Consider the following 24,992-nt stretch of genomic DNA (forward strand, 5'->3'; position numbering starts at 1 on the left):
TTATTTTCTGGTTGTCTTTTGACTTTCACACCCTGTGAATCCTCTGTCAGTCTGTGGTGTGATTTTTGAGAGGTCTTCTGCGATCGTGTCCGTTTAGGTCTTGCATCTTGTGTTGCTTTCCCTTTCTTTGCTCGCTGCACTGCCTGGCAGATTCTCCTCCCTTTCTTCCTGGGTGCTTGGCTTCCATTAGACATTTCGAACACCTGAATTTTCATTTCTTTTAAAAATCTATCCTTCCTTTGAAGTCCAGAAAGGCTGTCCCAGAGCAACTTGAAGCTTATCGATCAAAACCATGCCTAGAGCTGTAGCTGAAAATTCACTGATAACCGCTTTGGTGCAGGAGCGCAGCGTGCTCTTCCACAAACACTGCAAACCTCTCGGCTTTAGTCCCTTCAGATGTTGCTTTGCTTCTTTTCTTATCTTCCTTGCCCATACCCATCCGTCTGATGCAAGGTTCTTGGAAGTGGGGACAATATTATTCACCTTTTGTCTTTCTAAAGGGGCACTGAAAAGAACTAGAAGCTCCTCGCTGCAGATTGCAAAATCCCGTTTTGCTGCTTTGCTATATAGTGGAAACTTAAGACGTTTGCTGGTAGATGCGCCTGGGTATGTCATCTGCTGCAGATCCATCTGACTTCAGACCTGTGCTGAGCTGGCTTCTTTCAGGGTGAAATGCTGCTGAAATGTCAGCTTTCTTAAGGAAACCTTTTCTTAAAACTCTGCAGGGTGCTCAGGAATATTGCAGATGTAAAAAGAAACCCGGAGTCCCTGTGAAAGTGCCGATCAGGTGTCCCTGGCAGGTCCAGCTATGAACACAAGCCATCGTTTATTACATTAGAGTCACTGGACCGTGCAAGGACCTTGTCAGCGCTGGAGGGTACCTGTGTCATGGTGCCGAACAAGCGGGAGAGCCCCGAGTGTCCCCCGCCACGCAGCGTAGCGGGGAGGCTGAGCCGACGCTCGGACTTGGTCAGCCTGTCCCCTCGGCGCAAGGGAAACACCCCAGCAGGGAAGCCGAGTGCGGAAGGGGACATACGTGGCTATTTCCCTGCTGTGCTATAAATGGAGTTCCCTCTAGGTCAGGCATGTATCAGCAGTGCTAAATTTACTTTAAAATATTACTGAGGTGGGGAGGTTTGTGAGTCAGGTCTATAAAAGCATGCACTGCTTATGCAAAGAGCTATAGCTTAGAAAGAGGCAGAAGGCGGGCGGGTGCCTGCAGCAGAGACCATTCCTGGTGTGTCTGCCCTCTCGCAACAAATAGGTCTTTGCATTCGGGTACCAACTGCGCCTTCAGGTTGTGTCTGTGCCTTACAGCAGGACTGAGGGATCTGCTGGCCAGCTCTTCCCGAGATTCCATACGTTTCAGGAAATGTAAATAATTTTCAAGCCTATGCTCTGGCTTAGATGAAGTTTCGGGTTTTTTTTTTAAAAAAAAAACAACAAACATTTGGGGGATGATCAGTTCTTGCAATAATTCAGGGATGCTTCAGCTCGAGTTGTGCCGCAGTGCCTCTGGGAGGGGAAAGGAGGAGGGATGCTGCTGTGGGGATTTTGGTATTCGGATCTTTACCGTTTGTTCAGGTACAATGTCTCCGTTTGGCCTTTGAACATCTGAGGCTCTTGGAGGCAGCTGTGTCTTTGCTAGCAGAGCATCGCTGTGCGCTTTGCCACGTCAGTCAGGCAGACGTTGGCCGTCCTGCACCACCACCAGCCTCCTGGGGTCTGACCACAGACACGGCTGCATCCCAGGGGAATGAACTTCTGCGCTTCCTCAGAAAAAGATGTTTCTTAACTCAGCAGCCGAGTCCCTTCTGCAAGCGTGGTGCCACTAATGCCCTTCGGAGGCGAGTGCTGGGCTGGCCATGCTCTGGGAGCTCCGGGCAGGGGAGGCTGAGACAAGCCGTCGCCTGGGCAGGGGAAGAACAGCCTATTCCACAGCTGCTAACTCATTTTTTTGGAGACTTCAGCTTATAGCTGCTGTATGTTTTGCAATCAAAAAATAAGGTAAAAATAGAGCATTGCTTTAGTCCTAGTATCTTCAAAGCTCTAATCAACATTCCTTTAATTTTATTACAGTCTGCTGTGTGCCCGGGCCAGCTCTTTCAGCCCGGTAATGAATTACAGTGCGGTGGGTGAGGTGCTGTTTTGTTTTTCTGCCCAACTGGAATTGATGAAGTGATCAGTTTGCATCGATCCTCGCTGCGAGGGAGTATAAAATACGGGGTTTATGAAATTGGACCCGAGACCAAATAATTGGAAGAAAATGCTTTAGAATCTGCAGCCTATAATTAAACATTTCCAAGAGGCAGCGAGATACAGCGAGCTCAGCAGAAGGAGGCATTTCGCTGGGAAGACTTCCCGTCTTTGCTTTGTTTCAAGCTGTGTGCTATTAACGCAAACAACTTCGCAAGCTTCAGAAGTGTTCGGCAGCTCTTGAGCGAGAACAGCATCCAACGCTACAGCTAAGCTGGAAACGATGAGGGCCATCACTCGTCTTTTTTTTTTTTAGCACGTAAACTAGGTAGCTTAGCTCACGGAGAAATCCCCATTACTCTATTTTAGGTATTCTAGAGATTGCAGGATGGGAGTTTTCATCTTCTGAAGTATCCAGCAGTACCCACCATAAAGGAAAAGTCCTAATTTAGAGCAGTGCCCTGATCTGCCGGTGCAATTCGTACCCACCTGTGCAAGCCAGGCTCTCGTTTTTCCCGTTGTATAGATTCTAACCACTGGTCCTTCTACAAAGTTTGTCAAGTATGTCTTGTCTGATGAAAAAAAGGAGTTTGAGACGTGATAGAAGCGTCTACCTCGTGCCACGTAGGATCAGCTAGACTCCTGATTAAATGTCTCGCTGTGTGGATGTGGGAGCCAGGGCCGTGTCGCTCTGACTGCGTTTGCAGCGGAACGGTGACAGCTTTGAACTGGAGGCAACGTGCGGAGTCATGCTGCAGAAGAGTCTGCGTTTAGAAGGGGGAAGGCTGGTTCTGGGTAGGAAAATAGGAAGATGGAGGCTTTCAGCACCCTAACAAAGTCAAATTCGGTTTTTCTCTGCTTTTTTACTGGAGCCTACCAGGAGTGTGTTTGGTGAACTACTTCAAATTTTGAAGATGTCCACCATACATCCTAATTTCACCTTTTTTTTCTCTCTACAGCTAATAACCTGTTCTGTGAGTAGGGAGAAGTTTGGGGTGCAATCTATTCTTTTTTTTGGCCCAGCGTTGGGCTACAAGCCCCTTGTGTCTCTGCGGAGCAGCATGAGCTGTACCAGAGCCAGGCGTGTTCGTGCGCTGCTCATCACGAGGTCCTGCTGCTGCAGTTCTGCAGCCCTGAGCTCTGCCGGTGCGATTGCGCGATACTGCTGCCTGCGTGGCTGCGGCGGCTGCAGCAGCGCAGGGCTCCGGCTCCGGCGCCTCACAATCGACTTGCCAAGAGGCTGTGCGTGGCTTTGAGGGTGCCCAGGGAAACTCTCAGCTGCACACGTGTTTCTTCAAGAGCAGCCAGTGTTAGGAATGAGAGAGAAAGTGGAAACATCTTCCCTGTGCTTTTAATTCATAGCTCCTGTCTGGAGCAAAGTCACAGAAAACAGTTGAGGAACTGGTGACCAAGTTTTTGTCCTTTGCTTGAACCCCAAAGCTCATGCAAATTCATTAGCGAAGACAAACATTAAGAGGTGAACAGAGAGCCTATAGTGCTTAGTAGTAACATATGCAACATGGAAATTGGATGTAAACCTCTTGCTGTTCCTTTGCGAATCTATTATACATGAGCCCATCAGAGCAGCGTATTAATAAAACAGGAGGCTAAAGCACTTGGCACTCCCGTCTTTTTAGCGAAACAGCAGAGGTGAGGCTGTCGGCTTCCGTCTTTGAATTCTGGAACTTGCATCTGCCCAGCTGCTTCAGCGGCACGGTCAGGATGCTCCGAGGGGAATCTCTCCATGGTGTGGGGTTTTTATGTGAGTAAAATCCTCCTCCTCCAGGACAAACCCATTGTTCTTTCCTGCTCAGCCTTCTTGCCTGCTTAAAGCAACACACAAAGAAGGCCAAAGTTGGCTTAAAGCAACCTCAGACATCATGCGCTGAGGGGCAGATTGCATCTGTTCCTCGAAAGCTCTTCCCACCAGGACCGCTCCGTCCCGGTCTTTTGTTATGCGCGGGTACCACCAACCACAACCACAAGTCCCTTTGCTTTGCTGAACAGCGGGAAGTAAGTTACGCTGAATTTTCTAAACATCTACGTTTTGTTTCTCCATCGGGACAAGCAAAGGTGGCTCTTTGGACCTCCCCCGGAATCCCACTCGCTGTGCCGAGGGCCCTTGTGCGACAGTAACGCCTCTTGCACTTCTGGGTGAGCAGAGGCGGCGAGGGGATGCTGCTGCTGAATAACGCGGGCTTCGTGCGAAGTCCAGCCTTAGTGCGAAATGGGCGTAGCTGTAGCGTGGTGTACATTCGGACCTGCGTGGCTGTGAGTAAGTATCCGTGGCTGTGAGTAAGTATCCGTGGCTATCTGTCTTAAAGATAGAGGTTTGAGGAGCCGATATCCCAGCCCTCGTATGTGAAACTAAACATCGAGAACACTGATTCAGGTAGTGTTATAAGGGGAGGGTATTTAGGAGTAAGAACCAGCAGGTCTAGTTAGAGTTGCAGTTTTCAAAGTAACGGGGAATGGGTGCACCAAAGAAATAGGCTTAATTTGTTAAGAAAGCCCTGGCAAGCTGCAGAGCCGGGTAGGGGATGGGTGGTACAGTGTCAGCGAAGGGCTGCGGGATAACAGGACGGCTGAGCTCGTTGCTGCTGTGTTGGAGGCTGCAGAGCAGCTCTGTCTCACGGGGAGTTGTTGGGGCAGTGACGTACCAGTGCGGTGCTGCCTGAGCCATAGGAAACCTCAGGGACAGATCCGATACTGGGACAAGCTCCGGCTTATAGGGGCTGGGCTTTGTGTTGTGGGCAGTGGCAGATCTAGAAGAACTGATTACTGTTCCTTTGACCGTTTTCTGAGATGCACGTGAGGATAACAGATCTGTTTTTCATGAGTTCGCCAACATTTAATCTGAATCCTCTCTGGCTTTGAGTACCTGGAGGGTTTCCCTATTTATTTATTTTTTGCTGCCCAAAAAACCCTTCAGCTTACATCCTTAAGAAAGGAAAAGAGGTGTTTATCGTAACACTGCTTATAAAAATGACAGGTAGACCAAAGCTTTGCTGTGTCACGTCAGAGGCGAAGGGATTTGGGTTTGGACCACAGAGGTGGTCTTGAAGGGTCTGCTCATCCTGCTGCCCCACCAACATGGGCATAATCGTTTCCTAAACGTGACCACAACAAGTCAAACAGCTGAACCTGTTTCATCGCAGCGTTTGCTGCTGAGTTATGACCCAGTGGGCTCCGTTGGGTGCGGGGAAGTGGAGCCCCGGACCTCCCGGGCTGCTCCGTAATGCCTCTGGCCATTTCGCTGGGGAGTGACTGGCCCCTGCCGTGGCCGGAATCTCATCGGGAATCTCATCGGCAGGACGCGCTCCAGGCAGGGCCATTAAGTACGTTTGTTGCTGAATCACACTGCGGGCTGCCAACAATGCAGAGGATTTACATCTGTCTTTTTCCATAATAGACATGGATGAAAGTGGAAGTGCTGTGTCTGGTACCAGCTCCGGGGCCATAAAGCCTCATTTTTGATCCCTGCCTCCCGCCTGCATGCTTTGTGTGTGCTGCTTTGCTGGGAGAGGGAAGGAGTCGTCCGCGGGAAGCTGCGGGACTGTCTTACCTCCAGTAAGCCCTACCCTGAAGTCTGGACGGCTTGAGCATATTGCTACAGAGGAGAGAGCTGTGTAAGACAACTAATTCATTTCAGACTTGGCAAGTCTTCTCTCCAGGCTGAGCTGGGTTGGAAGCTGCGTTGCTGTTCATTCCCGGAGGATGCCAGAGACGCGCAGCCAGAGGAGGCTGTTAGGATTCAGCTGAATGAGGTTGTTGCGCAACTAATCTTCAGTAGAGATCGGTAGCCTTGACTGACCACTGTGCCGTTACACAGAAATAACTCTGGTGGTGACCCAAGGTGTGTGTTGTACCCAGTCAACAGCTTTCCAGTCTGGTTGGGAAAACTCTTCCTGGGCAAAGACTAAAGCCACTGTTTTCGGCAATGGCTGAATTTTCAAGCCTTGGCTTGAGAAACTTTAAAAAGGACTTGTTTACTGGGAACTGCTTGCATTTAGGCACTTTGAGTGCAGACCAAATATTGCTGTGCATTCTTGAAATCTATGGTTTTGATCAATAATTCTGGGTTTTGAGCAGTTTGGAACATGTTCTCTCGGACTTGGTTGTGCACCATACTATTGACCCGCAGTGGCAGGGCCAGCAATGAGAAGCAGTTCCCAGTGCCTACTCTCCATCCCATGTTTGTGTGCTGCAAGGAAGGAGGATTTCTCCTTCTTCCCGGGGCAGGCGTGCCCTGTGGCATGGCCGGCTGGAGACCTCCTGCAATAGCTGTGCTTCCCGAGGAGCTCAGTGCCGCTTGTTTCTGCAGCACAAGGCTGATCTGTCTGGACCTTTCTCTGCTCTGACTTGTGCTGGTTTCTTCTGCCTTTTGCTTATATGTATTATTTGCAACCCACCGCACCCAAAATACCCTCTGATCTACTTGCTCTTGGAGTGTGAAGCAATAGTTAAAGGGGTAGTTTGGAGGGTTTTTTTCTCCTTTAGACAGAAAAAACAAGTTCAGCTTTGACCATGCATGTTACATTTTAATTTTTTTCTCATGCCAAGAAATACAAAGAAAGTATATAAGATATACCATATCATCCTGCAGAAAAAGAAACATCTATCAGCAAAGAGAAGTGCCCAGCTGCAATTCCTGATGTGGTCATGCTGTGTGTGAAACACGGCTCTTCCAGTTTGCCTTCAAACCAGGAGGAGCCGGTGCATGGATGGTGGTGACGGCACTGGGGGGACAGACCCTGCACTTCCACCCAAAGGGTCGTCTCCTGGGCACCATCTAACAGGGGCACCTGCTCCGAAGGGGTATCAGGGTTGCCTTGGTGAATCCTGCACACATTCCCTTTCTGATGTTTCTTATCCTGGATGGGTATTTATAGGTTTGAATTTCGCTACCTACTGGTGTCAGCAAGTCCTTTACAAATATTCCCACTTCGAAAAAGCTGCTTTCCCCCACCACCCCCTTGGCTTGTGCCCAAGCATGGGAGTCTTCAGTCCAAGTCTAACTGTCTTTGCCAGAATTAAAGCATGTATGCTGAAAGAAAATTGACCTTAAATCTGAAATTATTTCAGCCTGACTGTGCAGCCCTGGCTGTGGTTCTGTGATAAGTAACAAAGTGATAGGGCAAGGTTGGGGGTATCAGGAAAAAAGAAATAAATAAAGTCACGGGACGAGCCCAGTGGGTGCATTTCTGCAGCCTCTCCCTGGACTCGGACTGAATGGAAATGGAGTTTTAATTTTATCTAAAAGGCAAGATCTGCTCCCCTTGTCTACATGGAGAAGACTGTATTTGGAAGGTCAACTGCTGCAGTGGTACATGCTGGAGTCCGCAGCCAGCCTGCGTCAGAGCCTTAGAGGAGCAGGTTCCTCAATAACGCCTTTCAGCAAAGCCCAGCGACGGCATCTCATTGCCAACAAGACCTGTCCCGGCTCAAAGGAAAGGCAGAGGATGGGAGGGAAGAGCCTGTGAGTCTCGTGTATGGCTCTAGGGTAGAAATGCTGAGGGGAAAGCATGTTAAACTGGCAAAGATGGGGAGAGAGGGGTGAACTGGAACAGAGTTAGGGGTTAGCAGGGTTAGGTTTACGGTTGGACTTGATGCTCTTAAAGGTCTTTTCCAACCTAAGTGTTTCTATGAAATACCGACCAGCAAAAGCAAACTCATCGTTAACACAGCGAACTTTGAAATCAAATCTTTTGTCTCTTTCTTTCCTCCCTTTGTGCTCAAATCCCTTCGGTATCCTCTGCGGGCACCCGGCGGGCACCAGCCAGCGTGTTGCTGTGACCAACTGACTCGTGCTAGACCTTTCCCGACCGTCGGTCGTTGCATCCTATGAGAAGCTGGTATGAAGCCAAGCTAGCTCATCTGCTGGGTGGCAGCAAATCGCTTGTTCAGCTTAAGCCTTCAGTCTAGCATGGCTGTACCCAGCAAGAGCTCTTCTGTGCTGCCCCGCGGACCCTGACAGTCCCCCGAACCCTGGGGACAAGAGCCCAGGGACACCGATGCCAGAGAGGTGCCGTCAGCCATGCGCTCCACTCAGAGACGCTTTCCCGAGCAGTGCAAACCGTGTATTTATATCCCACCAGGACCTCACACTTGTCGATCGTAACTCCTACTTCAACTTACATTTAGAGATGTTTCCCACCTTCTCCATCTCTTCAGCAAGCTATCCTCCTACCAGCTCAACTTCGCTGTCAGGTAAGGCTGGATTGCCACCGCATCGCTTGGATCTCTCGCCTCTCCCCTATTGCCGGCTTCACTAGGGGGTAAAAGGTGGCCAAATCCTGCGGATTTTGTGGCTGTTATAGGTGTGAACACAGAAAACCTGATTCTGACATGCAGAGAGGAGGCTGCAGCAGGTGGCAAAGAGCTGTGACATGAGTAATAGGGCTTGTTTGTGGGGATGGAAAGTCTTTTGATGACATACTTTTTGTGGTCTCCCTCCTGTGTGCTAAAAAGAAAGTTAAGGAGAGGAGCGGTTGTGGATGTGGAGAACACAATGCGCTTAGGTGAACGCTAAGTCAGCAAAAAATCACGAGGGATGCTTTTGTTCCCCAGACATAGACCAAAAGAGGAACCGTGCCTGCTGGTGGCCTCAGGATGAAGTTCTGTCATGATTTAGCTCCTCATAACACAGTGACAGGTGAGGTGTGTGTCAAGGACTGGGGGCACAGCAACTTCTTCCTTTGCAAATACGACCTAATGCACCCACAAGAGGCAATCAGGCAGCCGAGCTGGGATAAAACCGTGCGTGACGTGGAGAGCAAAAATCTAGTGGCAAAACCTTTGCAAAATATCAGGCTGCAAAATGTATGGGGAAGTTGGGGGAGAGCAGGGAGAAGAGATCTCCAGATAACCCTGGGGAGTTTGTTTCTCTACCTCTGGAGAGCCAGGTTACGAGGAGAGAAAATATTTTGTCAGGAGTAAGTGTAGAGGCTTTTCCCCGGATTTAAGTGCGGGATAAGAACCAAAAAGCTGTATTCAAGAGTGCAGAGCAGTGCAATTGTATCTAATCAGAAAGAAGATTAAAAATGAAAGGAATTTAAGTGTCTTAGTTTTTCTTTTTTATTATACTTAATAGTGAGATGAGAAGCAGCCGCCCCAGCAGCCTGATGATACAGGCTAAGACAGAAGGCACAAAGCACGTTTGGGTGCATGCAAGAAATCATCACCGGGGGGTTTTTTGGGAAAGCTTCTGCCTTCTCCTGCATTCAGATGAATTCTGGTACCTCTACTGCTCTGTGTTTCACCAGCCTGGGACTTCTCCTGGCAAGGACCATTGCAGCTGCCTCGCAAAGCCCCCTCGTTCCTACGACTGCAGGTATCCCAGTCCATTTTGAAGTGTAGTGTGGGTTTTCCTAAATCCCTTTGGAAACATCAGATTCAAAGGAAATCTGTATTCATACATGGCTCTAGTAAGGAGGAGAAAGAAAAACGGGTTTCTTTCTGGAGCTGTACGGTGCACGTGACTCTGAGCAACTTTGCCATCCGTGCAGTTAGAGCAGCGTAATGCTAACCCACCTCGTGGGGCGTGGCAAGGGTTAATCCTTTACACGTGGTAAAGCACTTCAGATGAAAGGCTTTATATAATGGTAAAAGAGCATTTAAATTCTTACTTAATAAATACTCGGCGCTCTCAAGCACTATAACTCATTGCGGCAGTTTTCCCTGAATGTCGGCTCTTCCTGCCCAAGGAGGAGCTTGCTCAGCTCTTACCATAAGCTGAATTTCAGCAGCTCAGAGAGCAAAGGGCAGAAGATGCACGGACAGGCAGCACTGCCCTTACGAATCTCAGAAAAAATAACACGAGTTTTCCAGCAAGCAGCTTTCGGGTTCAAGCGTTAAAGAAGGAAAGGTTTGGGGGATTTCATGGGATTTCATCAACCATAAGTACAGAGTTTGAATTTCCAAGGGAGGGTTTCTGACGAGCTCGGGAAGAAGAGATCTGGTGCCAAGGGGTACCCTGGCAGTGGCTGCGGGTGGGAGCTCGCACCCAGCAGCGCTCAGCGGCCCCTGTTTGCTGAAGCTCACAAAAAATGAATTGCAAAAGAAAGGTTGCAAATTTGGTCCATTTTAGAAGCCAATGGTTTGTAATAAAGCCCTGGCAAAGGGGTGGATGGGAATGGAGCCCAAGAAAGGACTGTAGCGATGTGCTATTGCTGTGAGTCCCCAGAATCCCTTTTAATGTAGAGAAAAACGTTAACAGCGTGTCTAGGGGATTTGGCTTTCTTACCCCCTGGATTCAAATAACGCCTAGAAAAAGAAAACACTTTAAAGAGGAGCAATCAAACAGGTGACAAGAGAATTTTCACAGCGATGCCCACGGCTTTGCACATTAGTTACTACAGAGTAACTACAGCATGGACTTACAGTGGACCCCTACCCTATGCTAACCCCACGTACGCACGTGTGCCCACTCACGTACTCCAGAGAAGAAGCTAGCGCCAGGCGGTTACCACGTCGTGAAGTTTCTTATGGTGTGCAGTGATTCTCCATGTAGACAAGCCCTCAGGAGCATTAGATTTGGTCTAAGTTTGGGTTTTTTTCAGGAGATTGATGGTGGGGAGCAGAAGTGCCCTGAAACACGGTATTTCTCAGTGCAGTCCATGTTTCTAGGTCCCAGGCTGTCAGCTGGAGACAACAGAAAGGCCGGGGAGTGCAGCTCTTGGCCGTGTACTTGTGCCCGCAAAGTTTTGATAAAAGAGAGAGGCTCAGCTAATACGGAGCCAATGGATATGGCCAGAAGCCATCTACAAAGCCTGAATAAAATAACAGGCGATGAAACTTTGCATAGTCTGGGTGGCTGGATAGAGGAACAACCCCAGTAACAACCCGCGGCAAGGACGGGGTTGCTGGGGCGGGAAGAGGAGACGGGGCTGGATGGAGGCTGGAGGGAGCGTGGCGGGATCGGATCCCGCAGGAAACGGCTGAGGAGCCGCGTGTTGTGGAAGACACGGCAGGGTGCGGGGAACCTATAGGCAGATCGGGAGGAGCAAAGTCTATTTTCTTGTTACGTTAAATACAAAACATTAAAAAATAATACTACTGGTGGGACTGACCCCAGCCAGCTCCGGGGATGCTGGAGATTTTCAGAGATGCAGAAGAGCATGGGAGGGGTGCAGGGACAGGAGCAGGGCTCTTAAACTCCTCCGTGCCTCTGAAAATCTCCTGGAAGGCCCTAAGCTGAAGCCCAAAAGGGTCGGGGAGATGAGCACTGACAGTGGCGGGGGCTGGATCATGCTGAAGCTTTTGTGTGATGGACATGACATGACATAAATATGTACGTGGATAGAGCGGGCTCTCCGTGCCTTGCTACTGCTGCTGCAGATTAACCAGGCTCTTTTCTCAGCTCCATGAGTATTAACCTCACTTTGGGTGCACAGAGAGAGAAATGTGTGGATTCACAGAGAAAGCACTCTTTTTCCCTCCATTAACCCCCCCATGGGATCGGGGTGAGGAGGAGCCTGGCGTTCCCATGCAGCAACATCCTGCTCTGCCAGCTCTGAGATCTGCCCTAAGTGATAAAAGAGCTCATAGGAACAGACATGGAGAACATTCCCAAAGGCATGCAAATGGTCATTGTCTCTTTTTTTTTTTTTTTCATCAAAAATACAAAAGCACCCACCACATCCTCCAGCTTTTGCGGCTGCGTTTTGTTCGGAGCAGAGCCGTGGTCCTGCTGCAGCTCTGCTCTCCCTCCTCCTCCGTGGAACAGCTCTCAGCTCCTGATGGCAGTTTGAGCTTTGTGTTTGTTTTTTTTTTTTGTAGAGACAGAGAATTCGATGATTTAAAAACCAACAACCCCCCAAAAATTCAGTGACTTGTGCCAAAATTCTTAGGAGGATTCCTCAAAATGTCCTGTTCTTGCCTTAAATTTTTTCTTTTAAAATAAGCTTCATTCTTGATGCTCTCTCCTCCTCTTGCACTTTAGTTGTTTCCCCACTCCGTGAGTTTTGCTGGAGGGGAATGAGGTAGTGGATCTCCCCCTTCTCCTCTCCGCTCGGAATCTGAAGTCCTTTCCCATTCCTTCTTGCAATATGGTTTTTTTATCCCATCACTTGTACAAACTCATTTCCAAGAGGCGGTGAAGTAGAAGCATGCGTTCCTTCAGACAGCGCTCCAGAGCAGGCTGCCTAGGGCTGCCCACCTACACTGTGACAATTTTTTGTTGCAAGGCTGAAAGTAAAAACCCCAAAAGGAAAGTTGTCTTCCTCCTCTTCGAGGTATTTGCATGCTAAAACGTCTTCTAGGAAGCTGTAAAATAAAGAGAGTCTTAGGGTAGCTTCCAGTAGTCACAGATGTTTCCCTTACGCTCTTGGTTTGGGCTTTGTGTGTTTCTGAGGTTCCCGTTTGCCTGAGCTACACGCTGGTCATGCTGGTTTTGGCAGGTGGGTTTGTGTTTGGGAGGTTCCCCAAACATTTTGGGATTGCATTTCTGGGCAAGTTGATTTATACCCTGAACCCCTTCAGTTTTTACCCCACTACACGCTTCCAAACCCACCACAGCCTTTGCCAGGACAAGATCTTTCACCAGAGGGACCTTCTATGGTCACCACTGCGCTATGGGACAGCACAGGGGGGGACTTTCCGTTCCTGTTATTTGGATGGTGTGTGTTGCTCCTGCAAGGAGCCCTTTCTCCAAGGTGTTCTGCATGTGTGTGTGCAGCTGGTGACGGTCAAACCAGCCTGGACCGTACAGGTGCTTAGTGCCCTACCGTGGCAGTTGGGGTGGGAACGGAGCACCCTAGCCTGCCCAAGGAGGGGGGTGGATGGTGGGCAGGTGTATCCTATACACTGGGCTGGAGGCAGGAGCCATGCGAGGTTCTTGCTCTAGCCAGGCTGGGGAAAAGAGAAGGAGATGTTACCTCTGACGCTGAGTGAAACGTAGAGCACGATGATGATGGTCCCCAGGATAATGGAGACGACACTGAGCAGCCTGGCCATGCGGCCGAGTCGCCGGGCTCCGTCCATGTCCCCTTGCTGCCCGCTGTTCCTCGACTGGGGGGAAACACAGAAAGAGGCTCTTGAGAACGGGCGACTCTCGGGCTGTAGTCCCCAAAATGAGAGCTGCTGTGTCAGCGGGGGGCTGGATCTGCTATCCCGGGCGCTCTCAGGGTGGCACGTGAATCCCCTCTGCGAGCCCACGGCTTTGACAGCCTGTGGTCCGGCTAACGTGACGTGCCCGGAGCAGCCCGCCTGGGATGCTGTTCTGCTTGCCCTGGGTAGCAGCTGGACTGGCTCAAGTCTGTCTTTTGTTGGAGTGACTAAGAAACAGCCGCGGCGTGGGACAGGCGGCACAGTGAGCCCCAGCCAGCAGCAGCCCCTCTCTGACTCTTTCATGGAAACCCCTGAAATTCTTAACTTCAGTCCCCAGAGCAGCTCACTCCTACGGGACTGTGCGGGGGGACTGCGTCCCCCAGGGGTACCACTGCCCTTCTGCAGCTTGTGTGCAGGAAAAGCATCCTACCTCCGTCCTCTTCTGCAAACTTATGTATTGAGAAGTGATGTAAGTGTAAGTGATGTAAGGAGAGAGTGTAACTATTACCAACAGACTAAAGAAAAAAAAGGAATAACATTTCCATAGCAGCATGTGGCCTTTTTGCTGGCCATTGGAGCTGAATGTGTGTGCGAGAGGAACGGGTTTGATAAAGCGGGCACTAACTGCTGGCTTTCATCTTGTGATGGGATATGCTCTGGTGCCTCTGCATTACCCTGAATTTCTGCATCAACATAGATGGGTTGCGTTTGCCATCTCTGTTTTTAAACGCAGTCCTCCTACAGTGAATTCGCGCTCTTGTGTGTGCTGTAGGGAGGGAAGGAATAGTCCATATAGCTTCTCTATTCTGCTTCTAGTTTCATTGTGATTTCCCCTGCTGCTCTATTGATTTCTGCAGGCAGCTCAGTGAAAGCTTTCCTCTGCTCTGTAACTAAAAGAACAGGTTCTCTGGCTGTGGCAGGGATGGGGAAAGGCACTAGCAGGTGCCTGGAAATTATTGTATGTGGACTCATTAAGGGATGAAGAGAGATCCCCAAGAGTCGGAGCTGGAACAGGACTTGCCTGGCGCTGATGTTGGTGGGCATCTTAACGGGATGCTCTTGGTGGGATAAGCTGCAGCGGTCCTTGTCTTTGGGAATAAGTGGCAACCCAGGGTGGATGGAGAACACAACTTGGAGGTTCCCTTGGAAACTTTGCTTTTCACTGCTCAGTCAGGGCTGGGCACCCATGGGCTCCGCAGAGACCCAGCCCCTGGGGCATCTCCAGGGGGGTTAGGGAAGCTTCCCCCAGGTCTGCCCAGCAGCGCTGCCGGGGCCACAGCTGCACGGGGCTGGATGGGTTGAGCAGGATTTGGGCTCACACCCAAAGAGGAAAGGCATGAGACTGGATGAGCATGGGCTCACCAACACCTCGCCTGCTGCCTGACGGTGCAGCGAGGGCGATGCTGTGGCCTGACTCCTCCGAGCTTCAGTGCCAGCTCTCTTACTGCCCTGTGCACAGCAGTGCTCCTGGTCCGCTGGGCAAGAGAAGCCTCCACCTGAGCTAACCACACACAGCGACCCGAAGACCAAGCGCAGCTCATCGGAAAACGTATAATGAACAGATGCATCGCAAACTTTCAGAGTAAGTGATTAAATAAGAAACAGTCTTGTTTCTTGCTCTTGTAATTGGCAATCATTTGGTTCCCAAGTGAAAAATACTGAAAGTAAGAGTTCCTGGTGAAGGAGAAGCATTACTGCTGAGGGAAGAGCCCAGAGTGCTCCCCAGCCTGCCGGAGCCGGTGTGCTGGGCTCCCCGCGCTTGGCTGAGGGAGGACCTAGCACTTAGCAGAAGGGCAGCCGTGCAGTACCACGGCGAGGTTATTATGGTGAAATTACTCACCGTGCGTCAGCATTCGCTGCATGTGCGGTAGAGGCTGGAGCCCTCCCATCAGCAAAACAGGGAAGAGGCAGCTGGTCTGCGACTAGCACGGCTCTCCAGACCGAAACGCATTCCCGAATTCACACAGAGCCCTTCTGCCTCCCGTGAAACCCATCGGGAAGGGGTTTTGGAGGGAGGGAAGCTGGATAAGGAGTTTTAAGGTCCATCGGTAACATTTGCACCTGGTTGGGAAGGCTTGGGGTGGGGGGAAAGAGAAGCAGCATGGAGAAGCAGAAGGCTGGGCGGAGAGACCAGGGCAAGGAGGAGGGAGCCCAGCACACGGGTCTGTCACCTTCATCTGGTGGAGGAGTCCGGCAAAACTCCCCTCGACCTCACAGGGGACAGGGTTTTGTAGATAATTTAACTGCCTTGAAGCAGTTACTCTGCTTTTGAGTATTTAACATTTTTACACGGGTTAAAGGCTTCTTCCCCCGGCTGTCTCCAGCCATGCTGCCTCGGTCAGGCCGGCTCTCAGGAGAGGGAGATCTGGGGTAGGCTGTGGGGCGGCAGCTCCCCGCAGCCCCGTACCATGTGTCAGCTCCTCCCTTTGGAGTGTGGCTGCTAAAACTGGGGAAAAGCCAAGTTAAAAAAATAAATATTCTAGTTAAAAAGGTGGAAGTGTACTAAAACAATCCCACTTTCCTTTCAAAAAAAGGTGTATCTCGGAAATAACAACTGCACTGGAAAGGGTCTCTTGCCAAATGTTTTAAAAAAAAAGAGAATTAAGAGCCGGGAGGCCTAGCACAGCTCCAGCACTAACCGTGAAATATCATTGAGAATTCAAATAAATACTTGATGTTACTACCCTGTTTTCCATTCGTCCCGCTTTAATTCCACTACCCTCCTGGCAGCACCGTGACCAAGAGGCCCCCAGCCCAGCCCGGGCTGCGTGCTGGCTGCTGCTCCGTACTGCTCGGGCAGGTAAAATGCAGCTTTGAAGGTTTCCATGTACTACTTTCAGTTTGCATCACCATGTAAATAACGTAGCGGAGCCTCAAAGAGGCGGCTGCTTCCACTGCATCCCTGCAAATGTCCCGCTCCGCTCACGTGCCACCCTGTGTAACAATGTCCCCACCGCTGACACCAAGAGAGCTCAAGACCTTGTTCCTTCTGGTCTTGACAGCACGTTTGACAGACAATACCCAAAATCGATGGGATGCAGCCGAGAGCCTGTTTTCATTAGAGAACAGGAGCTGACAAAATGAAGCCTCATGGGCTGGTGGCGAGAGATGGGGAGGACGCAGTAGCCCAGAGGTTGACATGATCCCTGCCCTGCTCACTGGCAGCTTCCAACATTTGGGATTGTTTTTTTAGGCTCAGGTTTTGGTAGCATGTGTAATATTTTTGCAGCGTGTGGGTTAGATTGCAGTGAAATATGCACTTTTAGCTGTCTTCTAGGGAAAATACATAGCCTAACGAATTTGATGTATTTATCACTACAGCTTCTGGAAGTGTTTACTGCTCATTTATCCTGAAGAATTATGAAAAATATATCAGCATTGGCATGGGGTGTTTAGCGAGCATTTGTTACTGTACATATATTATTCATCGGTGTGGAACGGTTTGATTATAGCTCTCTAGTATCACTAATCCTGTGTTTTGCTTTCCACATAAAAACATGAACATCTTGTTTATTAATCAAGACTTGCCAAGGCAGAATAGCTCAGAAAGGCTTGAGGGCTACGGGGGAGTGAGTCACTGTGTGTGCCAAGGCACGCCGTGTGACAGCGGAGTAGTAGAAAATCTGGAGGACCCTAGCAGTGGGGCTGGAAGGCACGCTGTACCGCAGCACCCATGGGGCCAGGTAAGTCTGCGTGATTCAAAGGAGTTATTAATCTTACCTGTTTTCAAACTGTTATCTGTTCAAGTTACTGTTCAAAGGGGTTTTTTCCGTAATAGATCACCTAAGTTGTCTTGTTGCAAATGAAGGCAATTACTTTTCTGTGCTAGTCCCAGGGACAGAGAAGACGAATTGTCACCTCTTCTTCCCCGCAATCTTTCCCAATTTATGAACTCGCTTTGGATGCACTCTGCTGCCTTCCACCAGTTACTCGGAGTAAATCATTAATCCTCCACACTTGCGTTTTGTTGAAGATAACATTCTGAGAGAGGTATAAGTCAACATCAGACTTAGATAGATGACTGTGCAGTTTAAAATGAGTAAGGATAGTTTGACTTCTCCCACATCTTTTGGGAATGACACTACTTATTTTGGACACCAAGTGCTGTGTAGAATTGTCATCACTTTATGCTGGTTCTGGCTGGATTTACCTTTTCTTTTTCACTTCATTTGTTCAGAGTTTTGTACGGGTAAGTGACCTCTCTGCTTCTTCCCCCGATGTGGCTGCATTTTGGTGGGAAGGGGAAGGGATTTGATAACAGCAATACAGCGTGTGCGTGTGTGTGGCACCCAGCCCTGCCCTGCACTCCTCCAAGATGGGTCCTGGGGGGCTGCGCTGCCCTTGTGTCCACCAGTTCTGCTCTCCAGCTCGGAGAGGGACCCAGACCCATTAGTGCAGCCAGGTCCTTGCTTGGTCAAGAAAAATGCATCCAAGGGTCAGTAGAGGAGCCTCCAGGTAACTCATTTCCATGAGAACAGCATTATCAGGAACAGGCTGGGGGCTAGAGCAGATGGGGATTTTTTTCTGCCTCTGGCCATAGGCCCTGCTAGGATCTGAGAACAGCTTTTGAAAAATGATTTATAAGGCACTAAACCCAAAAGCATTCCTTTGCTTTCCTCTCTGGATGCTACTTATTACCCAGAAAAAAGCTTTCCTATGCAAAAAGCATTGACTTAGGAAAGAAAAATACAATTGCAGAGCTAAAGGAATGTCAGCACATTGTGGAAAGGCCCCCCAGGTACCAGGAATCATGAAAACCTGGTTCCTGCTCAGATTTGTGCCTGATCAGGCACTCCTGGGTTTTATTCTGTGGGGAGACCTAAGTCTGTGGGAGCCTCGGGGGTCACTGGGAACTAAATTCCTCCCTGCCGTAAGCAGGTGAAACATCAGCTGATGCCCCGGGAGCTGTTGCTGCTGGCAGGAGGACCCAGCCAGATGTTTCCTGGCTCCCCAGCATCAGCGCAAAGCAAGGATCACTCCTCATCCCGCTCCGCTGGCACCGTGCAGGGGTCCCTGGCTGGCGGGTGGGGGGGGGGGTTGTGTGTGTGTAATGGTATAGGCATGGCCAGGACTGGTAAGGGCAGTAATAACTTAAGTGTCCCATGGGACAGGGAGTGCAGGGGTGACTGTGAAGGGGCCAGAGGATGCGTGCTGGCTACTAACATGCTGTGTGTGCTAGAAACCTTGTCCTGGAGAACAAGCTCATCCAAGCGTGCCTTCTGCCTCGGCGGACCCAGAGGGCTGGGGTCGGACATCCCCTTCCCCAGGTCTGGGTGGGCTTTGGCTGATGCTGTCAAGGGCCTTGGAAGCAGAAGGCAGCCAAATAGTCTTATTGCCTTGTTGGTCCTGCCTCCCTTTGGGTTTAACACAGTGAATACACACTGGTACCTTGCTGTCTAGCAGTATTAACTGACTTCTGCTCTTTTTTTCACTATTTACTCTTCTACTCCATGGGGCTTATGTGGCCCAAGGCACATCTCCACTGTGCTGGAGGCTCTAACGCCTGCAAGGGAGAGTGTGAGAATCTATTTTGCATGAAGGCTAATGTGGTTGGAAAATCCCCATGAGAGATCTTGTTTATTACCATGGATATGCAATACTCAGCCGCTTTCCCTCTTGTTGCAGTGCAAAGCCAAACAAGGCTGGCTGGCTTCCCCGTATGCTGCCTAAACAGGCTCCGCCACACAACTGTACTACGCAGATGACAGCTGGCACTGGCAGAAATGGTGATTCCTCCACAAAATGGAAACTGGTCTCTCTAGAGGGCTTTCTGTGGCAACTGCCGGTGTCTGTCTTCAAGTCGTCGGTGGTTTTGGGGGAAGTGCTGGCTGCAGGTGCCCCTCAGTGTATTTCTGTGTAGTAAGCAGTAACTGCTTTCCCTGAGCTGATTTCCAAAGAAAAAAATTGCCTCTGTTGCAAATCAAGGGCATAAAAGGTGCCCTGGGGCTGTAAAGCAGTGGGGCATCCTGATGGGTAAGGGGGTGGCCGTACTTGCAGGGCCGTGCTGCCTGAGCCACCCGTACCCGAGATGGGTGGGAGGCGGGCTGGCTTTATTCTCCCCTGCTCTGATGTTGGTGTATTTGCTGAGGTGTGGGGGATGTTTAATGGAGAAAATTGCTTCTAAAAGCTCTGCAAGCGCAGCCCCTTCCTTTGAAGCATCCGAGGACAGGAACCAGCCCCCAGCCAGGGTCTTCCCAGTGCTGCAGGGCTGGGCTCGGCTGCTAGGAGGTGCGGAGGGAGATCCCTTGTCCTTGCTTTGCCTCGCAGCTCCTTCCCGGGGAAGCCCGGCGAGCGAGCCTCTCTGGCCCCCTGCTTGGCGGCAGGGACCGGGCTTCCCGGAGCCACCAGGCTTCCCGGGGCCATCGGGCTTCCCGAGGCCACCGGGCTTCCCGGAGCCATCGGGCTTCCCGGGGCCATCGGGCTTCCCGGGGCCCTGCCCTGCGCGCTCCCGGATCCCACCCCAAATGCCGGGCCGCCCCTCTCCATCCCGCCGCCTCCCCGCGGGCTGTCCCGGGCTCGGCCGCCGGCCCTGCCGGGGGTCCCCGCCGGCTCGGAGAGCCCCTGCCCGCCTCCCTTCCCCGGACACCGATGGAAGCGTCCTGCGGGAGCCGAGCAGCGGCACAGCCCGGCCGAGCTCCCCGCGCTCCCGGCGGAGCTGCGGGAGCTGTGCGGGCTCCTCCCGCCCCGGTCGCCGCCGCGCCCCCGGTCCCCGCCGGTGCAGCACCGCGGACAGCGCCGGGGCGGCCCCTTCCCCGGCCCCGCTCCCACCGTCGAGGGCGGCGGCGGCGGCGCGGGGGGAGCCGGGCGGGTCCGGGCGCACGGCGGGCCCCGCACTCACCATGATGGAGAAGACGAGGGCCACGACGTTGATGGGCCAGACGGGGCAGAAGCAGGAGAAGATGGCGAGCACCAGGTAGTCCCGCGGGCGGCCCTGCTCCGGTGCCGCCGTGCTGGTGGCCGTGGAGGAGGCTCTGCCCAGGCTGAGCCGGGACGGCGAGAGCGGGGCCGCCTCCAGGTGCCCGACCGACACCGACTTGTAGGCGAGCCCGTGCCCGTTGCGCTCCGCCTCGCCGGGCAAGGCGGCCGTGAAGGATTTGGAGCCGCGGAGGCCCTTCTCCTCCCGGCCCTCGGTCGCCGCCAGCAGCTTCTCGGTCTCCTGGAAGCGGGTGGGCAGCGCCGTGCCCGAGCCCGAGCCCGAGCCCGAGCCCGAGCCCCCGGGCGCGGCGGCGCCGCTCGCCATGGCCCGGCGGAGCGGGCTCCGAGCGCGCCCCGCCGCCGCCGCTCTGCGCTCGGGGCCCACCGCCCCGCGGGAGGCCGTGCCGGAGGAGGGGCCAGCCCGGCTCGGCCCCCGGGGCAGGATCGGGGCCGCGGACCGCCCCCGGGGTGTCCCCGTCCCCGTCTCCCCCCCCCCCGCCCCCGGGCCGCGCTCAGCCCCCGGTGCAGGCGGCGCCGCTGTCCCCGGGGATGCTGGCGGGGATGCGGGGGGGGGGGGAGCGGTGGGAAAGCCGGGGTGTCCCCTGCCGCCTCCAGCCCGGCCCAGCCCCAGGCTCTGTCCCGCCCCACCGGCCCCCCGCTCCTCCCGGGGGCTCCCACGGGCTCCGCTCCGCTGCAGCGGTACGTGAGAGCCCAGCCCTGCCCGGGCTCCGCTGGTGCCAGCGGGGCTCGGTGGCCCCGGAGGAGCAGCGGGATGCCGAGGGCAGCTCTGCGCTGGCTGCGGGTACACACAGTCCTGCTGCCGCTGGGTCCCTCCTGGCTGAAACCTTTTCCCGGGCAGCTGGGGGACATGCGACACAGACCAGTCCCACGAACCCCTCACCGCTGCGGAGAGGGGCTGGGGCTGCCCTGTGCGGGAGCGGCTGCCTGCTGCCCGCAGGTGTGGCGGTGCCTGGGCCGTGTGCGGGTGCCCGGCCGTGTCCCTGGCTCCAGCAGCTCCGGGAAAGCATCCTCCCCGGGCACAGGGTGAGAGGAGGCCCTGGGCACGCTGTGCTGAGCTCGCCCTGCCCTCACCGCGCGGGGGTGAGCCTGGAGACACGGCAGCTGGGGACAGGGACAGCAGGTCAGTGACAGATACTGTGTCCCTCCATAGGACCTGCAAAGGAGAAAGGGTGCAGGTGCGGGGGTGGGTTACACCCTGTAAAGCAAATGACAGCATCCTTGGGAGTGGGGGATGCTGTGAGGGGCAGGAGGGTGGGCTAAAAAAACCCACGTAACCTGGATGCCTGGCAAATATGGATGGATGTTTTCCACCCATTCTGTATTATGCTTCAGTTCCAAATTTGTCTGGGATTTCCCTGGCAGTGAGTGCCATCTACGGGGCACATCCAGCAGCTTCTGCCTCTCCGAGAAGTGCCCGAGGAACCTGCTGCCTGATGCCCAACACTACTCAGAACCTGCCAGGCTGCTGCCCCCCCACCTGCCCCCCTGGGACTTATCCCGTCCCACAGCCTCCGGGCAGAATTAGGACCCCCGTTTTGTACATGTGAACCCAAGAGCAGCGGGGTGACCCTGCCTCGGGGGGTCTCGCGGGGTTGTTATGCCTTCCCCCTCCTTCTGCCTCTCCGGCCATCTGCTTCCATCTGTCTCGCCTTGACTGAACACCAAAGCTGAAAACCTGGAGATGCAAATTTGGGTGGAGGGAGGGCTTTGTGTCTGGATTAGGGCTGGGTTTCACTTAAACCTTCTCTGAATGCTGGTATTGCTGGGCTTTCACTCCCTGTGCGATGGGTGCTGACGGGGCAGAGCGGGGGCATGCGCTGCTCCAGGGAGAGCCAGAGCAGGGGAAGCCGCCCAGCGCAGGGATGCTGTTGGGAGAAGCAGGATTCCTTCAGCAGACATCGCTGCAGGCCTTCTCCTGACAGGGGAAGCATCTGTTGGAGATTAAAGCCAAGATGCCTCACACACCATCAGCACTTTAAAGAGGCTCCTCTGCTGAGCAAAGAGCTCTCTCTCCCGGCTGCTGCTAGCTTTCCTCTCCTCATTGCCCAGCTCCCACCTGGGGATTAAGGGAGGAGGAGGAGGAGACCCTGGGGAGGGACTGGCACACCAGAGGGGAGGGCTGAGATGGTTTTTCCAGCGTATGCCCCCCCGTCCTGCAGGGAAAGAGCTCAGACTGCCCTTGGTGCATTGGGAACCTGCGATGGGGCTTGGGTGGGAGTGCTGGGGCGGGAGCAGTGGGGCTGGAGGAGCTCTGCAGGGCCTCAGCACTGCAGGAATCAATGCTGTGCTATTTACCCTGCCCAAAAATCTGCCGGTTGTCATGTGTGCGGCAGTAAAACCCTGCCTAATTTCTGCAGCAATTCCAGTTTGCTGAGCCCTGGGTAGAAGGGAGCCCTCCCAGCCGGTCTGAGCTCTCTGAGCTGGAGGGAAGGGGCCAAAGGGGCCTTTCAGGCAAAATTCCCCCCTTCCTCCCCGCCGCTGGGACTGGCCGGGAGCGCACTATCAGTCCCACCGGAGCCACTTTGCTGCGATCAGGAGGAAACCGCAAACGGGGGGGTGGGTTTTATGAAAGCCGACATCTGTCTCCCCTCCTGGCCCGGCCTTGCAAATCTGCCGGCCACAAACGTCTGCACCAAGGAGCTTAGCATCAAAAGTCCCAGGGCACTAACCTTCCCCAGCTTCTGCTCCCCTCTTTCACCGGCGGGAGCCAGAGCGACCAGCCAGCCAGGGGTTTTAGCGTGATCCCCACAGCCCATCTGTCCACCCCACACATATTAACAGCCAGTGCCCCGGTGTTGGATTTTTAAGTCGTGTTTTCTCACAGAGCAAGCAAGAGAGAATAAATAACAGTGACAATTGGCAGCAGTGAGACCTTGCAACAAGAAACACAGAGCTGGCACTTCCAGAGGACTTCCCACCTTCCCCAGTTTTCCCGCAGAGTGGAGAGCCCCAGCCGGGCAGTGCTGGGGTCCCGTACGGCGTGTCGGGGGCTCACAGCTCTGGCCAGCATCGCGGATGAGCTCTGCATCCTGCAGCGCTTCTCTCTCACGCAACAGTCCCTTCCCGCTTCCCCCGTTTGTCCCGCGGATGCGTTACCTTCCCGGCACCGTCTTGCCACCCCAGCCCTGCAGGTCAGTGGATGGGGAGGCACTGCTGGTGTCCCCAGCTCTGGCAATAGCCCAGCTGCCAGGGCACCGTCCCGGCCAGGGGGTCTTGCAGGCTGCCCGTGTATCTCTGCTGGCCTCGGAGCCCGGGGTGGTGGGTCCCGCTGGAGCAATAGGCAGGGCTGGGCACGGAGCGATCCTCCTTCGGGCTCTCATAGCGCTGGAGCTGCCTCTCGGGAGAAAAGCTGGCGTAGAGAGGGGACGGAAGGCAGTGCTGCAAGCCGGCAGCACCTGCATAACCAGGCTCCCAGGGGAGCTGGGGGTGGCTGGCCTTCGCCCCTGGCTCCTGCGCAGGGACCCTGGCCCGGCCGCGGCACTCGGAGTGGGCGCAGGGCCAGCAGCGCCCAGCGCCGTGCAGGGACAGGGACAGAGCCGTGATCCTGTTGATGGCTCGCCGGAGGGTAGCGATTTTAGAAAGCCTTTTGCCACCGAGGTCATGTTTGAGGGCCAGCCGCAGGGCGTTGAAGGCTTGGTTGTAGTCCAGGATCCTCTTGCGCTCTCTGACGTTAGCAGCCATCCTCCTGGCCTTGGAGCGCACTGGCCTGCTCCTCTTCCTCACCTTTATCCCTTTGGCATCCCCCAGGCAGGTGGCTGCTTCCCTGCCCTGGGGGACCCACAGACCCTGCCCGTAGCACGCCTGGGGTGCGCCCCCCACTTCCAGCTCCTCTTCCGAGCTGTCAGGCTCCGGCACTGTGCCTTGCCCCATGGCTGCTCCGGACATGGCCGCGGAGAGGGGGAACGGGAGAGGTGCTGCTGTGGTCCTGCCTCCTGCGAGGTGTGGGAGACACTCCTCCAGGGACACGCAGCCGCCTCTAAAAACCCCACGGCGGGGCTCGTCACGTGGCTCCTCCCGACCCTCCTCACCTGCCTGCAGGTGTGCTGCCTTGCGGAGGGGCACTGGGCGAGCCCTGCCTGGCCTCTGCCCGCAGGGATGCTCCCAAGCACCGTGCCAGGCTGGAGCATGGGGCACCGGTGCTGGGGTGCCCAGAGCTCACAGAGGGATGCTCACAGGCTGCAGGAGCAGAAGCACCTCTACCAAGCACACATTGCAGTGGTTGCTTTAGTCTCTGCTAAGAGTTTGGTCACTGCAGGAGTTTCTCGAGCTGCTCTGCCCTCTCCTCAACAGGGCAGCTGGCAGCTCAGCCTGGGACGGGTCATCCCTGGGTTTTATATGGTGCTGCGGGGCAGAGCCCCATGGGGCATCTCCACCCTGGCATGGGGCTTGAGCTCTGCTCCCCCGCGCTCATGGGTGCTGCAGCATTTCTGTTATTTCCCAGCTTGGGGAAACTGAAGCACAGAGTGATGATGTTGCTGAGGAGAACCACCGAGTCTTCTGCCTGGGTGCAGGAGAAGACAAAACAACTCAGGAACAGGGCTGGAGCACTGAGCTGCCTTTGAGATGGTGCCTTAGGGCTGCTCCATGCAGCTGCACTCCAGCGAGCTGGGAGCATCCCTGGGCACGGAGGTAGGTGGGTGCCTGGGCAGGAGCAGCCCCTGGGAGCCAGCGGAGGAATGTGGGGGGCTTGGCACGCCTCTGCCCTGCGGAGCAGGAAGCAGGAATGTGGCAGGAGGGATTGGGGCAGGTGATAAAAGAGCTAAAGTGCTACCTGCCTCCAAAGCCTTCCTGTCCCTTCCCAGTAGCGGAGA

At 53.8% G+C, this 24,992-nt stretch overlaps 2 protein-coding genes across 2 annotated transcripts; both read right to left on the bottom strand.

Moving 5' to 3' along the window:
* Positions 1–12,454: 12,454 nt before the first annotated feature.
* Positions 12,455–20,485, bottom strand: TRARG1 (trafficking regulator of GLUT4 (SLC2A4) 1). Its single transcript, XM_059829516.1, has 3 exons — positions 20,084–20,485; positions 13,074–13,206; positions 12,455–12,462 (listed from the first exon to the last, which is right to left on the bottom strand). Exons 1-3 carry the CDS (start codon positions 20,483–20,485, stop codon positions 12,455–12,457), a joined length of 543 nt encoding a protein of 180 aa, XP_059685499.1.
* Positions 20,486–23,313: 2,828 nt separating this feature from the next.
* BHLHA9 (basic helix-loop-helix family member a9) lies at positions 23,314–24,066 on the bottom strand. Its single transcript, XM_059829473.1, has one exon. It carries the CDS (start codon positions 24,064–24,066, stop codon positions 23,314–23,316), a length of 753 nt encoding a protein of 250 aa, XP_059685456.1.
* Between the last annotated feature and the right edge of the window lie 926 nt (positions 24,067–24,992).

The sequence above is a fragment of the Gavia stellata genome, chromosome 25 (assembly GCF_030936135.1).
Source record: "Gavia stellata isolate bGavSte3 chromosome 25, bGavSte3.hap2, whole genome shotgun sequence".
NCBI lineage: Eukaryota > Metazoa > Chordata > Aves > Gaviiformes > Gaviidae > Gavia > Gavia stellata.

Bases quoted from the DNA above. Each gene is read 5' to 3' on its own strand.
- TRARG1 (XM_059829516.1), bottom strand. From the start codon at position 20,485: ATGGCGAGCGGCGCCGCCGCGCCCGGGGGCTCGGGCTCGGGCTCGGGC. The intron at 13,207-20,083 runs GTGAGTGCGGGG...GTTTCCCCCCAG, and splicing joins CCCTCGTCTTCTCCATCATG to TCGAGGAACAGCGGGCAGCA.
- BHLHA9 (XM_059829473.1), bottom strand. From the start codon at position 24,066: ATGTCCGGAGCAGCCATGGGGCAAGGCACAGTGCCGGAGCCTGACAGC.